The sequence below is a fragment of the Heteronotia binoei genome, chromosome 1, assembly GCF_032191835.1.
Source record: "Heteronotia binoei isolate CCM8104 ecotype False Entrance Well chromosome 1, APGP_CSIRO_Hbin_v1, whole genome shotgun sequence".
In the NCBI taxonomy this organism is placed as follows: Eukaryota; Metazoa; Chordata; class Lepidosauria; order Squamata; family Gekkonidae; genus Heteronotia; species Heteronotia binoei.
In genome coordinates, this window is record NC_083223.1 from 166,892,800 (window position 1) to 166,905,952 (window position 13,153).

Here is a 13,153-nt window from a genome sequence, read left to right on the forward strand (position 1 = left end):
TTGTTAGGTGGGCTGGATCTAACACAAATGGGACTCTGTGGGGCTGGGTCATGTGTGTCATAAAATGTAATGTGAAGTAGTGGAGTTATAAACTTTATAAAGGATGCAGAAAAACCCAATTAAAAACATTATTTTTTAACTTAAAATACAGAATAAAAAGATTGTTTAAAATGGAAAGGTGGGGTAATAGTAGGATTTGGCAATGCAATTTTTAAAATAAAACATCAAGAAACGCATAAGAATCACTGCAGAAAGTAAAGATATAAAATGCTCTGAACCTGAGGAAACATGAAAGGTGGGGGAATAGTGAGATTTGGCAATGCAATTTTAAGAATAAAATAACAAGAAAAAGCACATGGATGATAACAGAAACTATAAATATAAAATGCTCTGAGCCTGAGAAGACAATGAAATGGCATTGCAAGCTTCTTTCCCATCCTGGGGTCTACTTAGATTGGCAATGGCTCTCCAGTATAATATCTTCCTTTGGCTATGGGTACCCAGGTTAGAGTACTCACTAGGTCAGGCCTATTCAGCAGAGACAAGCTGACTCAAAGCAGCAGCCCTTTATTTATAAGGACACAGGAATCATGGGTTTCAGCTGTCCACAGGAATGTTGAAAGTCAAATTATCTCCATTGAAACACATTGCAGCACAGACCAAGTTGCAAGGCAAATGTGGAATGGATTTTCCATTAAGGTCTTCGGGCCCATTCTATCTGGATACTACAGAGACCTTAAGAGAAAATCCATTCCACATTTTCCTTGCAGCTTGCTTCCTGCTGCAGCCAGAAAAGACAACAGAAATTATCGGCACAACGGAGGTACATAAATTTAGAAAGAAACACTCTCTCCGTTTACAAAATAGTAACAATGTGTAATACAAACTACATTCACCAGAACACCTTGAATAAACAATACACTAATGAAGTTACAAAACCATCCTATACACAACATAGCTACTGTCCAGAATTCATAATGATTTATGATGAGTCCGACGAAAAAACAGAACCAGTCCAATTTCATTTCAGATATACTATCCTTCCTCAAGGGACCGTCGTCATATATATTGGAACAGTAGACTTGAAGTGCCAAAATTTCCTGGCTTCCTTAAGTTCTTTTTTCTTTTTATTCATGGAATGCCTCTACCAATTTGTATCCATCAGCATTCAGTTGTGCACTGGATGGTTTTGTAACTGCATTAGTGTATTGTTTATTCAAGATGTTTTGGTGAATGTACTTTATATTACACATTGTTACTATTTTGTAAATGGAGAGAGTTTCTTTCTAAGCCAGAAAAGACAGGGCAGAAAGATCCTAGAACTGAAAGAGCAGGGAACTTTGTCAGCCTTGGAGATTCAAAGAGTGAGAACAGGAGGGAGAGGAGGGGGAGAAAAGAGGCACACAGGCCTGATTAAAGCTCTGGGTGGGCCAGTTGTGGACCATGGGGCAGACATTTGACACCCCTGCTGTAACCTTTTAAATTAATGGAGTATTTCTTAGCACACAGAATTATCTCTTGCCATCACTGTTGAACCTTAGCTACCCTTGTGGCTCTGGGCTGAGAAGGGCTTGCAAGTCAAACCTATTATACAAAATAGTGTGCAAGCTTTCTTTTGGAACTCTTTATCAGTCTGTATGTTTAAAAAATTAATGATTCCCTATACTAAAAATTACTTTTAAGTTTAACTCTAGTGTCACAGGAGGTGGGTAGAATCTCCATGCTAAATTTTCTCCTTACATATGTTAGCTTAGCATTGAACAGTGGTATGCTCCATTCTTCCAACTCATTCAGTGGCATACACAGAACCCCTGCACCTCCACCACCTTGATATAGTCATCATGGACAAGTTGTTTTGTGTTTTAAAAAGTGTTTTTTTTTAATCTTAGGGCCATATGAATGATAATTTCTAAAAAGCCCCCTTATTTCAATCCCTATTGTGGAGCCTTTACCTCAAGTAGGCACACAGCTTACCCATCCTTCAGTCCCTTCAGTGGTGGTTGTTTCACAGTGGGAACCACTTGCCAACCACAAGCTCCACCAGGCAATGGCCTTGCCCACTTTCCTGGAACAGAGGACAGGTGCCTCATTGGGAAGCTTTGCTCCGAAGAGGCATAGGTGGCATGTCGAAGAACCATATATTGCTCTTGAGCTACTGAGTGAATATCACTGCTTTCTACAGTTTTTACAAAGAAACAAAGACTAAACACTGTGGGAAGTGCCATCCTTGTAGAAATGATGAACTACGACCTGGGACGCCTTCAAAGCTTTCTTCCGAGGAATCGCTATCAGTTACGCTGCAAGAAGAAAGAAAGAACGGATGAAATCATATAATGAGTTAGTAACAAAATTAAGGACATGAGAAACAGCAAAAAGTTAACGATACAAAAGAAATGAAATTAAAGATATAATCTATACAGCATGAAATAAACCTGGTGCTTACTGAAGAAGTGGAGAAGAAACTGAAGTGGGCGAAGCAAAATTATTTTGAAAGTGCCAACAAAACTAGCAAATGGTTGGCGTACAAACTCAAGAAAGAAAGAGAAAAAAGAATCATAAGATCTTTAAAAAATGACAAAGGGGAAGAGGTTGTACAAAAGGACTTAATGAAAGGAATTGCTCAAAAATTTTATCAGAAATTATATAAAAAACAGGAGATTTTTGAACAACCCCAAGAAGAATATATAGAGAATGTTAAGATGAAACAATTAACCAAGGAGCAACAGGAAATGTTAGAGAACCCCATTACAATACATGCAATAATTGAAGCTATAAAAAGACAGAAAAGTAACAAAACACCGGGTCCGGATGGATTACCGATTGAAGTCTTTAAATCTTTTGAGGAGGTTCTTCTGATTCCTTACAAAAAGGTAATAGAAGAAATACAAGAAACTGCTCTGATGCCAACATCGTGGAGAGAGGCACTGATCTCATTGATCCATAAAGAAGGGATTGATCCATCGGACATTAGAAACTATAGGCCAATCTCGCTACTAAACGCTGATTATAAAATCTTTGCAGCAATTCTATCCAACAGGCTTAAAAAACTAATTTCTACAATAGTTCAGGAAGATCAAACAGGTTTTGTGCCGGGAAGGATGATGTGTCAGAACATAAGATTTATTTTAAACATCTTAGAATATTACCGAGAACACCCTGAGAAGCAATTTGCGGGCATCATGTTAGATCCAGAAAAGGTGTTTGATAATGTCAATTGGAAATTTATTATAAAATCATTAGCAGCAGTTGGTTGTGGAGAAATATTCAGAAAACTAGTGGAAGCTATATACACCAAGCAAAGTGCAAAGATAAATTTTAATGGATGCACCACTGATTTAATAGAAATAGAACAAGGAACTAGGCAAGGATGTCCCTTGTCTCCCTTACTTTTTGTCCTAACTTTGGAATTTTTAACAAAGACAATAAGAGAGGATGCTGAAGTTAGGGGTGCAAAAATTAAAAATGAAGAGTTTAAAATTCAGGCCTTTGCAGACGATATATTTATATTAGAAGACCCCAATTCTTCTATTGGACATCTGAAGGAAAAATTAAAACAATATGGAGAGGTATCGGGATTCAAAGTTAATGTACATAAAACCAAATTTTTGACCAAAAATATGAGTAAGGAGCAAATTGAGCAATTAGAACGGAGATTGGGGTTTAAGCATGAAATTAAAATAAAATATTTAGGTATTTATTTAACGAACGATTTGAAGACACTACAACGAGACAATTATGAATTTTTTAAAAAAGAAATTAGAATTGACCTAGATAGATGGAGAGACCTGCAAATCTCACTCTTGGGGCAAGTGGCAACAATCAAAATGAATGTATTACCTAGAGTTTTATTTCTGTTTCAGATAGTTCCAATTATCTTACCAAGAACCTTTTTTCAACAACTCAACAAAATGGTTATGTCATTTATCTGGCAGAATAAAAAACCGAGAATAAAATTAAAAGTTTTGCAAGAAAGCAAACTAAGAAGAGGGTTTGCATTACCTGAATGGAGACTATACTACAAAGCATGCTGTTTAGTATGGGTAAAAGATTGGCTTGTATTGGAAAATAAAAGATTATTAATACTTGAAGGGGCAGGATTAGTAAAAGGTTGGCATGATTATATTTGGTATAAGACTTCTCAGAGAAACAATATTTTTTTAAGACATGAGATAAGGAAGTCGATATACAGTGTGTGGATAGAGGTTAAAAATGTGCTTTATACTTATACACCAGTTTGGTTATCTCTGGTAGAGGCTTCTACGTCTCTGGTAGAGGCTTCTACGCATCCAAATTTATACGATTGGGGAACTAATTATAATTATGGCCTATTGCTGGATAAGGAGAATAACTTGAAATTAGATGACAATGTAAAATTGGACTGATGGGTTAGATATCAGGTTAAGTCAAGATATTAATCGGATAAAGAATTAGGTTTTTCCAAAACTCTAAACGAATTTGATACATTGCATCAAGATAATCAGAAACTTATCTCAAAAATATATAATTGGCTACTCCAAATTAAAATGCAAGATGAAACAGTGAAAGAGAGTTGGATAAAATGGTTAGAAGACTTTGGATTTTCTATTGATTTGGCAGAATGGGAAAAACTTTGGAAACAAAATGTAAAGTTGACAAAATCCTCGGTTTTCAAAGAAAATTTATACAAAATGATGTACCACTGGTATCTTACCCCAGAAAGGTTGGCTAAAATATATCCGAACTATTCAAACAAATGCTGGAAATGTAGAAAAATAAAGGGGTCACTATACCACATATGGTGGCAGTGCGAACATGCCAAAAAATACTGGACCTAAATTAATATCTGGAGCCAAAAAAATTTAAAAATAAGATTCCAACATGCACCGGAACTGTATTTATTAAGTATTTGTAAAGAGAGTGTTCCCAAAACGGAGAAAAAACTATTACTCCATATAATTACGGTCACTAGAATTCTATATGCAAAATACTGGAAAGTCGCTAAAATACCTGATAGAGAATTTTTATTAAAATTATTTGAAGCTGCTGAAATAGATACACTGACCACAAGGTTAAGAGATGGAAATTTACAAGAATGTAGAAAGACATGGGAACCAATTTATGTTTGGGCCAGAAACTTGGGAATTGATAGGACAAAATAGAAACTGTATAATAGTAATACCCTTTAAGCTCCTTGTATGGATGGGTGGAAGGGTGGTAGGTGTGGGTGCAAGAGTTAGAAGATGTATGTTGTATAGTATGCTAGAATTACGTGGTTATGTATGTATGTTATGTTTGGAATAATAATTTTTTTAAAAAAATGGGGGGGGAAAAAGAAATGATGAACTATGTTTAGGGTCTCAGTAGATTAAACCACCATAATTAGCAAAGCAGATCAAATTTTAAAAAAATTAAAAATAACAAACAACCCCCCCCCCCAAAAAAAAAACTCTAAACCATGCAACACACCTGAAAGATGTTGTGGTGAGTCCCCAGATAATATGGTTTTACAATTGTTCCGTGGCTTCCAAAAATGCTTCTTTACGTTACATTGCTATCTGGCCTTGGTATGCAGGTGTTGAAAATGCAATGTTAATTAACATACAACCAGTACTTTATCCCTTCCAAAAATAAGGAGGTGGCACACTGTACCAGTATAATAATAATAATAATAATAATAATAATAATAATAATAATAATAATAATAATAATAATAATAATAATAAATTTTATTTATATCCCGCCCTCCCCGCCTAGGCAGGCTCAGGGCGGCTAACAACAGTTCACTAAAATTATACAATATAAGGTGATTTAAAACAACATTTAAATTATACATTAATTTAAAACAACGATCTAAAAACCAGTTCCAACTGTCTGGGTCATTCCATAGTTTAAACGGCGGTGATCTTCCTGATGTTATTCTGTACACTTATATTATGGCAGGGGTCACTAGATAAATCGTTGGTAGATTAAATAGCCATCCTATCAACGTCTACAAAAGCCTGCTTGAAAAGAATGGTCTTACAGACCCTGCGGAATTGGTCCAAATTCCGCAGGGCCCGTACTTCCTCCGGAAGTTGATTCCAAAGGCACGGGGCTATAACAGAGAAGGCCCGTGCCCGTGTACTCTGTAATTTTGCCTCCTTTGCGACAAGGACAGCCCTCATTCAGAGTGCATTCCAGTAATACAGCCTTGAGATTGTTGAAGGCAGACACTGGACTGAAATATCTGAATTTTATAGAGAATATCAGTGTTCACACATTGGCTGTTTCCACAGTCAAGGCTGTAACACAAAGGTTTTGCCTTTTTTTCTCCTTTTCGCTTCAGTCTGCAATGAGACTGCAATGAGACTAAAAGGGCTGTGCCAGATGAAAAAAAATGGTGGGTGTCATAAAGATGCTTGGTAACATAAAGTTCCAAATGATCTCACCTTGCAGCTTTATATATGTACTGAACACAAGCGATAGGAGTAGAATTGAACCTGTGAAACGTCAGAAGTAATAATAATATATAATAATATAATAACTTTTTATTTCTATCCCGCCCTCCCCGCCGGGGCAGGCTCAGGGCGGCTTACAACATAAAATACATTATACATCAGTTTACTTATAAAATCACAGTTAAAACAATTTACAATTATTACAATTAAATTAAAATTAACAGTAGCAATATCAACATGGTACTAAGCGTTAGGTCTTCAGCAGAATTCAGTAATTAAAAGCATTTTCAATGGCATTTCCCGGTTTGTCATTGGTTGAAGGCTATTTTGAAGAGGTGGGTCTTACAGGCCCTACGAAATTGATCTAAGCATCGTAGGGCCCGCACCTCCTCCGGGAGTTGATTCCACAGCAGTGGAGCAGCAATAGAGAAGGCCCGGTCTCGGGTGGCCTTCAATCTGGTCTCCCTTGGCCCAGGGATATTCAGCTGGTTTTTCCCAGCTGATCTCAGCGCTCTCTGGGGCTCATATGGGGAAAGACGGTACCTCAGGTAGGCAGGTCCTCGGCCATATAGGGCTTTAAAGGTAATAACCAGCACCTTGTAACGAACTCGGTATACCACTGGCAGCCAGTGCAGTCCGCATAGCCCCGGCTGTATGTGCTCCCACCTTGGGAGCCCTAACAATAGCCTAGCCGCCGCATTCTGCACCAGCTGCAGCCGCCGAGTTCGGCACAAGGGCAGCCCCATGTAGAGGGCGTTGCAGTAATCTAGTCTTGAGGTGACCGTAGCATGGATCACCGTTGCTAGGTCACGGCGCTCCAGGAAGGGGGCCAACTGCTTCGCCCGTCGAAGATGAAAGAACGCGGACTTGGCAGCGGCCGCTATCTGTGCCTCCATTGATAATGAAGGCTCCAGAAGGACCCTCAAGCTCCTGACCTTATGGGCTGCTTTCAGCAGCACACCGTCAAAAGCCGGCAAGGGGATTTCCCTTCCCAGAGCACCGCGACCCAAGCAAAGGACCTCTGTCTTCGTTGGATTCAACTTCAGCCCACTCAGTCTGAGCCAACCTGCCACGGCTTGCAATGCTAGGTCCAGGCTTTCTGGGACGGAGTCAGGTCGGCCGTCCATTAGTAGATAGAGCTGGGTGTCATCTGCGTATTGATGGCACCCAAGCCCAAACCTCCGGGCAATCTGGGCAAGGGGGCGCATGTAGATGTTAAACAACATCAGGGAGAGAACTGCCCCTTGTGGCACCCCACACACTAGTGGGTGCCTCCGGGACAGCTCCCCTCCAATTGCCACCCTTTGTCCCCGTCCATCAAGGAAGGAGGAGAGCCACTCTAAGGCCAACCCCCTTATCCCTGCGTCGGCGAGCCGGCAGGCCAGTAGCCGATGATCGACCGTGTCGAACGCGGCCGACAGGTCCAACAACATCAGCACCGCCACACCGCCTCGATCCAGATGCCGCTGGAGGTCATCCACCAAGGCGACCAGCACTGTCTCCGTCCCATAACCCGGACGAAAGCCGGACTGGTAAGGGTCTAAGGCGGAAGTGTCATCTAAAAAGCTCTGCAGCTGTAACGCCACTGCCCTCTCTATAACCTTACCTAAAAATGGTAGGTTTGAGACCGGTCGGTAATTCGCCAATTCGGCCGGATCTGCTGTACTCTTTTTTAGGAGAGGGCGGACCATGGCCTCTTTCAGAGATGTTGGAAATTGCCCTTCCAAGAGGGATCTATTTATGATATCCCGTATAGGATATCTGAGCTCCCTCTGACAAGATTTAATTAGCCACGAGGGGCATGGGTCAAGATCACAAGTTGTAGGGCGTACAGTTGAGAGAATTTCATCGACTTCCCCAAGACTGAGCGCGTCGAAGTGATCCAAGGTAACATCAGAAGACAGGCACGGAGCCCCGGGTTCTTGTACTGCATCCAATGTGGCAGGAAGGTCCTGGCGGAGCAACAAGATTTTGTCTGCAAAAAATTTCGCAAAAGCCTCACAGCCTATTTCCAATTCTCTCATATTTGGTCTGCCTTGGGGCAGAGTGGTCAAATTCTCAATTATCCTAAATAATTGTGCCGGGCGTGAATTTGCAGATGCAATCCTAGTCGCAAAGTAATCTTTCTTTGCGGCTTTGACTGCCATCTCATACGTCTTCATAAACGTTCTATAGGATGTTCTTGTCGCTTCATCACGAGTATGCCGCCACCGCCTCTCTAGTCGTCTGAGTCCCTGTTTCAGCTGGCGTAGCTCCAAGGTGTACCAGGGAGCCAGCCTACTTCAGGGGCGCAGAGGACGCCGGGGTGCAATCTCGTTGTTGGCTCTGGATAGCCTGTCATGCCGGGTCACTACCAGGCCATCAAGGGAATTGCTAGGGGGCCAGGGGTCCCGCAGAGCCCTTTGGAACCGTTCTGGATCCATCAGGCTCCGCGGGCGAGCCAAAATAGGCTCGCCGCCCATACAGGGTTGAGGCGGCGCACCCACACGAGCCTTGAGGGCTAGGTGGTCCGACCATGGCACCGCTTCTACTGCGATACCGTCCACCGAAATCCCGGACGCAAAGATCAAGTCTAACATGTGCCCGGCCTGATGCGTGGGGGTGGTGACAAATTGGGAGAGTCCCAGTGTCGCCATGGAAGATATTAGGTCCAGCGCCTGATTGGAGGCCATGTCGTCCGCATGGACATTGAAGTCACCCAAGACCATAAGTCTTGGGAACTCCAACGCCCAGCCCGCCACCGCCTCCATCAGGGCTGGTAAGGCGCTGGCTGGTGCGTTAGGCGGACGGTACACCAGCCAAATCGCCAACCCCTCCCCCACTCCCCACGCCAGACCGACACATTCCAAGCCCTTGATCGTTGGGGCCGGGAGAGCCCTGAAGGAGTAACCCTCCCGTATGAATAGCGCCACCCCTCCCCCCCTGCCAGTTGTCCGTGATTGGTGAAAGACCGAGTAACCCGGGGGCGCCATCTGGGAGAGAGCCACCGTCTCTCCATCCCGCACCCAGGTCTCGGTCACGCAAGCCAGGTCCATATCCTGCTTAAGCAGGTAATCCCTAAGGATTGAGGTCTTATTATTTATGGACCTGGCATTACATAACACCAATGACGGAGGCTGGCTATCCCTCTTAGCCCCACTACCTGCCACCCTCGGGATGGGACGCAGGCTGGAAGAGGGCCGAGCACTGTTTTGTCTCTGCCTCCTTCCCATATAATACTGTCTGCTCCCACCGTCATATCTTCCCCTCCCCGTGAGCACTGGGATCCCTAGGCCAGACATCCACTCTGTACCCAATCCTTCACCAATGTCAATTGGCTTGCTACCCAGTTATCTTATTCAAATTTCACCCCCTCACCTACCTCTAATTCACAGTTCTAAATTGCCTGGTCCTCTATTAATTTAATCTGTAGTTACTTGAATTTAAACCCCAACCCTAATCTCCTCAAATTGATTAGCTAAAAAACTTTAAACATCTGTGGCATATTAATAAATAAATAAATATATCCCCTCATTACAGCCTCTCAATTTAATCTGCCAATAATAAATCAACAATCAAGCTAAGCAATTAATAAATCACTGTTTAAATAACTAATTAACAATCTAGTCTCTTAGTTACCAGCAATGCAATTTTTTTTTTTTAATCTCAGTGAGGAGTGGTTATCAAAGCTACCAGTTTGGGTAGTGATCCTGCAGTTCTTAAAGTGCTAGTGCCTTTGAATATCTTCAGCTTCTGACTGGATTTCTGTTGGCGCAGTCTGTTGTCCAGAGTCCAGTATACTCCAGCGGCTAGGGGACCCAGGAGAGCCAAACTTCCCCTGTGCCTTCCCAGTAGCTTGGGTTGAGTCTTTATGAGCCAAATCAGAAGGGGTTCTGGCTCCGCTGTCGCTGCCTCGGGGTGCAGTCCAGTCCCTTGTACTCGGCTCACCAGGTCTCCGTGCACCATTCGCCCCATACAGAGCCTCTTGGTCGCGGGCGTCTGGATGTCCATCTCGTTCACACCCCGGCAGCGATCACAGTCACGTCGTCCCCACAGCTTCCGTTTGCTCTGCCTGGAGTAAGCCGGACGGGTTGCGTCTTGCCCCTGCTGCCGTCTGCCTCTCGCCGCCATGCACGGTGCCCCTCGCTCTTGTCGGCTACTCCGTGCACTCCAGTCCACGGTTCTGCACTCTCTCTCTGGCCGCCTCACAAACTCCAGCCCGCGGCCTCGCCTCCGCGTCGGCCTAGTCCGGCCCAGCTCGGTTGGTGCAACGCCCAGCTCCCGGCCCGCAATAGCGGCAGCGGTCGATTGATCGGTCGGTCGGCAGCGGTCGGTCGGTCGGCCACGGTCGGTCGGTCGGTGCAACGCCCAGCTCCCGGCTCGCGGCAGCGGTCGGCACAATGCCCAGCGCCCAACGCCCAGTCTATGGTGATAAGGAATCATTTTTACCACCCTGTGGGACCTCATTGAACAGCAATGAATAGACACATGCAGAACTAGTCCAGCAATCCAATGCTAAATTACAGAGGTGCACCACAAAAAATTATTTATTCAGATTTTTATATACCACCTCACCGGGCTTTTTTTGTAGCAGGAACTCCTTTGCATATAAGGCCACACACCCCTGATGTAGCCAATCCTCCTGGAGCTTACAGTAGGCCTTGTACTAAGAGCCCTGTAAGCTCCTGGAGGATTGGCTACATCAGGGGTGTATGGCTTAATATGCAAAGGAGTTCCAGCTACAAAGCCCTGCCACCTCATAATCATGATATGACAATCAATGACATTAAAAGTTACTGAAATATATAATAAAACCAATTAGTCATAGTGTCTACTAATTTCCTCCTGGGTGAGCTCATCCCTCAAGATCATAAGTGCAATCTCATTTTTGTGCTAAGACCTAGAAATGTGCTGTATAGTACTGAATCTAGATACAACTGAATAAGGATTGCTGGGGGAAGGGAGAATAAGAACACCTATTATTTTTAGTTAATGCTTTTTGAATTTATTGCTTTTTATTGTGATGGTAGCCATAATGAGAGAACGGTGACCCTTTATCTAAGACTGACAAGTCTGCAAGTATCAAAAATAGCCTGTATCTAGAATGCCTTAATAACTTGCATTAGAGACATGAGGCAGGAGATGGTGCAGGAACTTGCTGAGCAGTCAACATCATGAGCAGATTTGTTTTGAGCTGGGACCAAACAGCCTGAGGCTGTTTCCTTTCTTTCTTAAGCAATATATTGATGATCGTTACCATTACTGAAACAGTCTTCTTTGAGGGATCTGTATGTGTATATACACATGCCCCAGAGAGAGAGAGAGACTTTAACTTTTTTTTTAAAAAAAAAAATAATCCTCTTGCCTTTATGACAGGCTGAAGTATGTGCAGGAACAGTAGCTGAGGTGATCCAGTCTGTGGTGAATGGTGCAGATGGATGTGTATTTTGCTTTGGGCATGCCAAACTAGGTTAGTATATTTGTTTTCCTGGTCAAACAATAATACTTAGAAAAACATCTTATGATTACCTGTATTTCAGTCTTTTCTAATCATGTTTGTATCACCCACTGTCCATACTGTGCTCCTCAAATATCCTCCAGTAACGGGGCAGCGGGGGGATGACACTCCTTTTCTTCCCTTTTCTTTAAAAAAGTAGTCCCCTGTGCAAACAACAGTCATTTCCAACTCTGGGGTGACGTAGGGTCTTATAATAATGATCTAAAATTATGCTAAGGGAAGTAGCCACCTCTAAATTGCATATATTTGGATCCTATGGTCTTGGATTAGTTTTGAAAAATGGTTCCCATTCAAAGTAATCTTTACCTGAAACAATTGCGTTTCCAGTTCTCTCAAAACTGCCCACTGACAGATTTATACATCTCAAAATTACTGATTTATGAAAACCATAGATCTAGAGGAATATCTGATGAAGATAGCTGTTTCTTGAAAGCTTATGCTACAATAAAATTTGTTAGTCTTAAAGGTGCTACTGAACTCTTTACCAGTTATCTCTGACTTTGCATTTTACATTTTGGATTTGTTACTCGTTTAATCTTTTATTGATTTGAAATTTTTAACAAAAACAGCAACAACAGCACCCCACAGTCTGACACTAGTTTACAATCCCAGGTGGGAAGGGGAGCATAAAGTATAGCTAGTGAGATCAAAATGGGTACCTATGTTAGTCTGCCTGTAGCAGTAGAAAAGAGCAAGAGTTCAGTAGCACCTTAAATATTAACAAAAGGTTGTAGGGTATGAGCCCTTGTGAGTCACTGCTCACTTAGGCCGTTTTCGCACTTAGCGTTTGCTCCCCTTTTTCCGCGGCGCAATTATGTCCGGATCATTTTTCTCGTTTTCCCACTAGTGACTCTTTGCGGAGTCGCCTTCCCTGAAGCCCCGGCTCAAATCGTTTTCCCACTGGCATCGGCTTGAGTCCGATGCCCTGTCAATCATTTTTTTTTTAAGCGCAAGTCTGGTTGCGTAATGACGTACTAACGTAACATCGAGCTGTTCCCTCCCCTTCTTTTCTTGGACAAACCGCATCACGTGTGCTGCTGCTGCTTATGGATTGGCTGCAGCTGTAGAATCCTCCACAGCCCTTTATGTATTAACGGAAGCATTCACAGTGGAGAATCCTAGCACTAGATTCCCCCCCCCCCAAATTCTGAAGCACTAGATCCCCCCCCCCCCAAATTTCCTCCGCTCTCTTTCCCCTCCCCGGCTGGCGCTTGCAACAGGGACCTGACTGATTCCTGCT

The 13,153-nt window shown here is 42.9% G+C and overlaps 1 protein-coding gene across 1 annotated transcript in view; it reads left to right on the forward strand.

The window, feature by feature from the left end:
• KIF26B (kinesin family member 26B) overlaps positions 1–13,153 on the forward strand; it is a 763,222-nt gene that overhangs the window by 632,880 nt on the left and 117,189 nt on the right. The window contains exon 7 of the mRNA XM_060243792.1: positions 11,772–11,865. Within this exon, the coding sequence (XP_060099775.1) occupies positions 11,772–11,865 (94 nt within the window). The remainder of the gene's footprint in view (positions 1–11,771; positions 11,866–13,153) is intronic.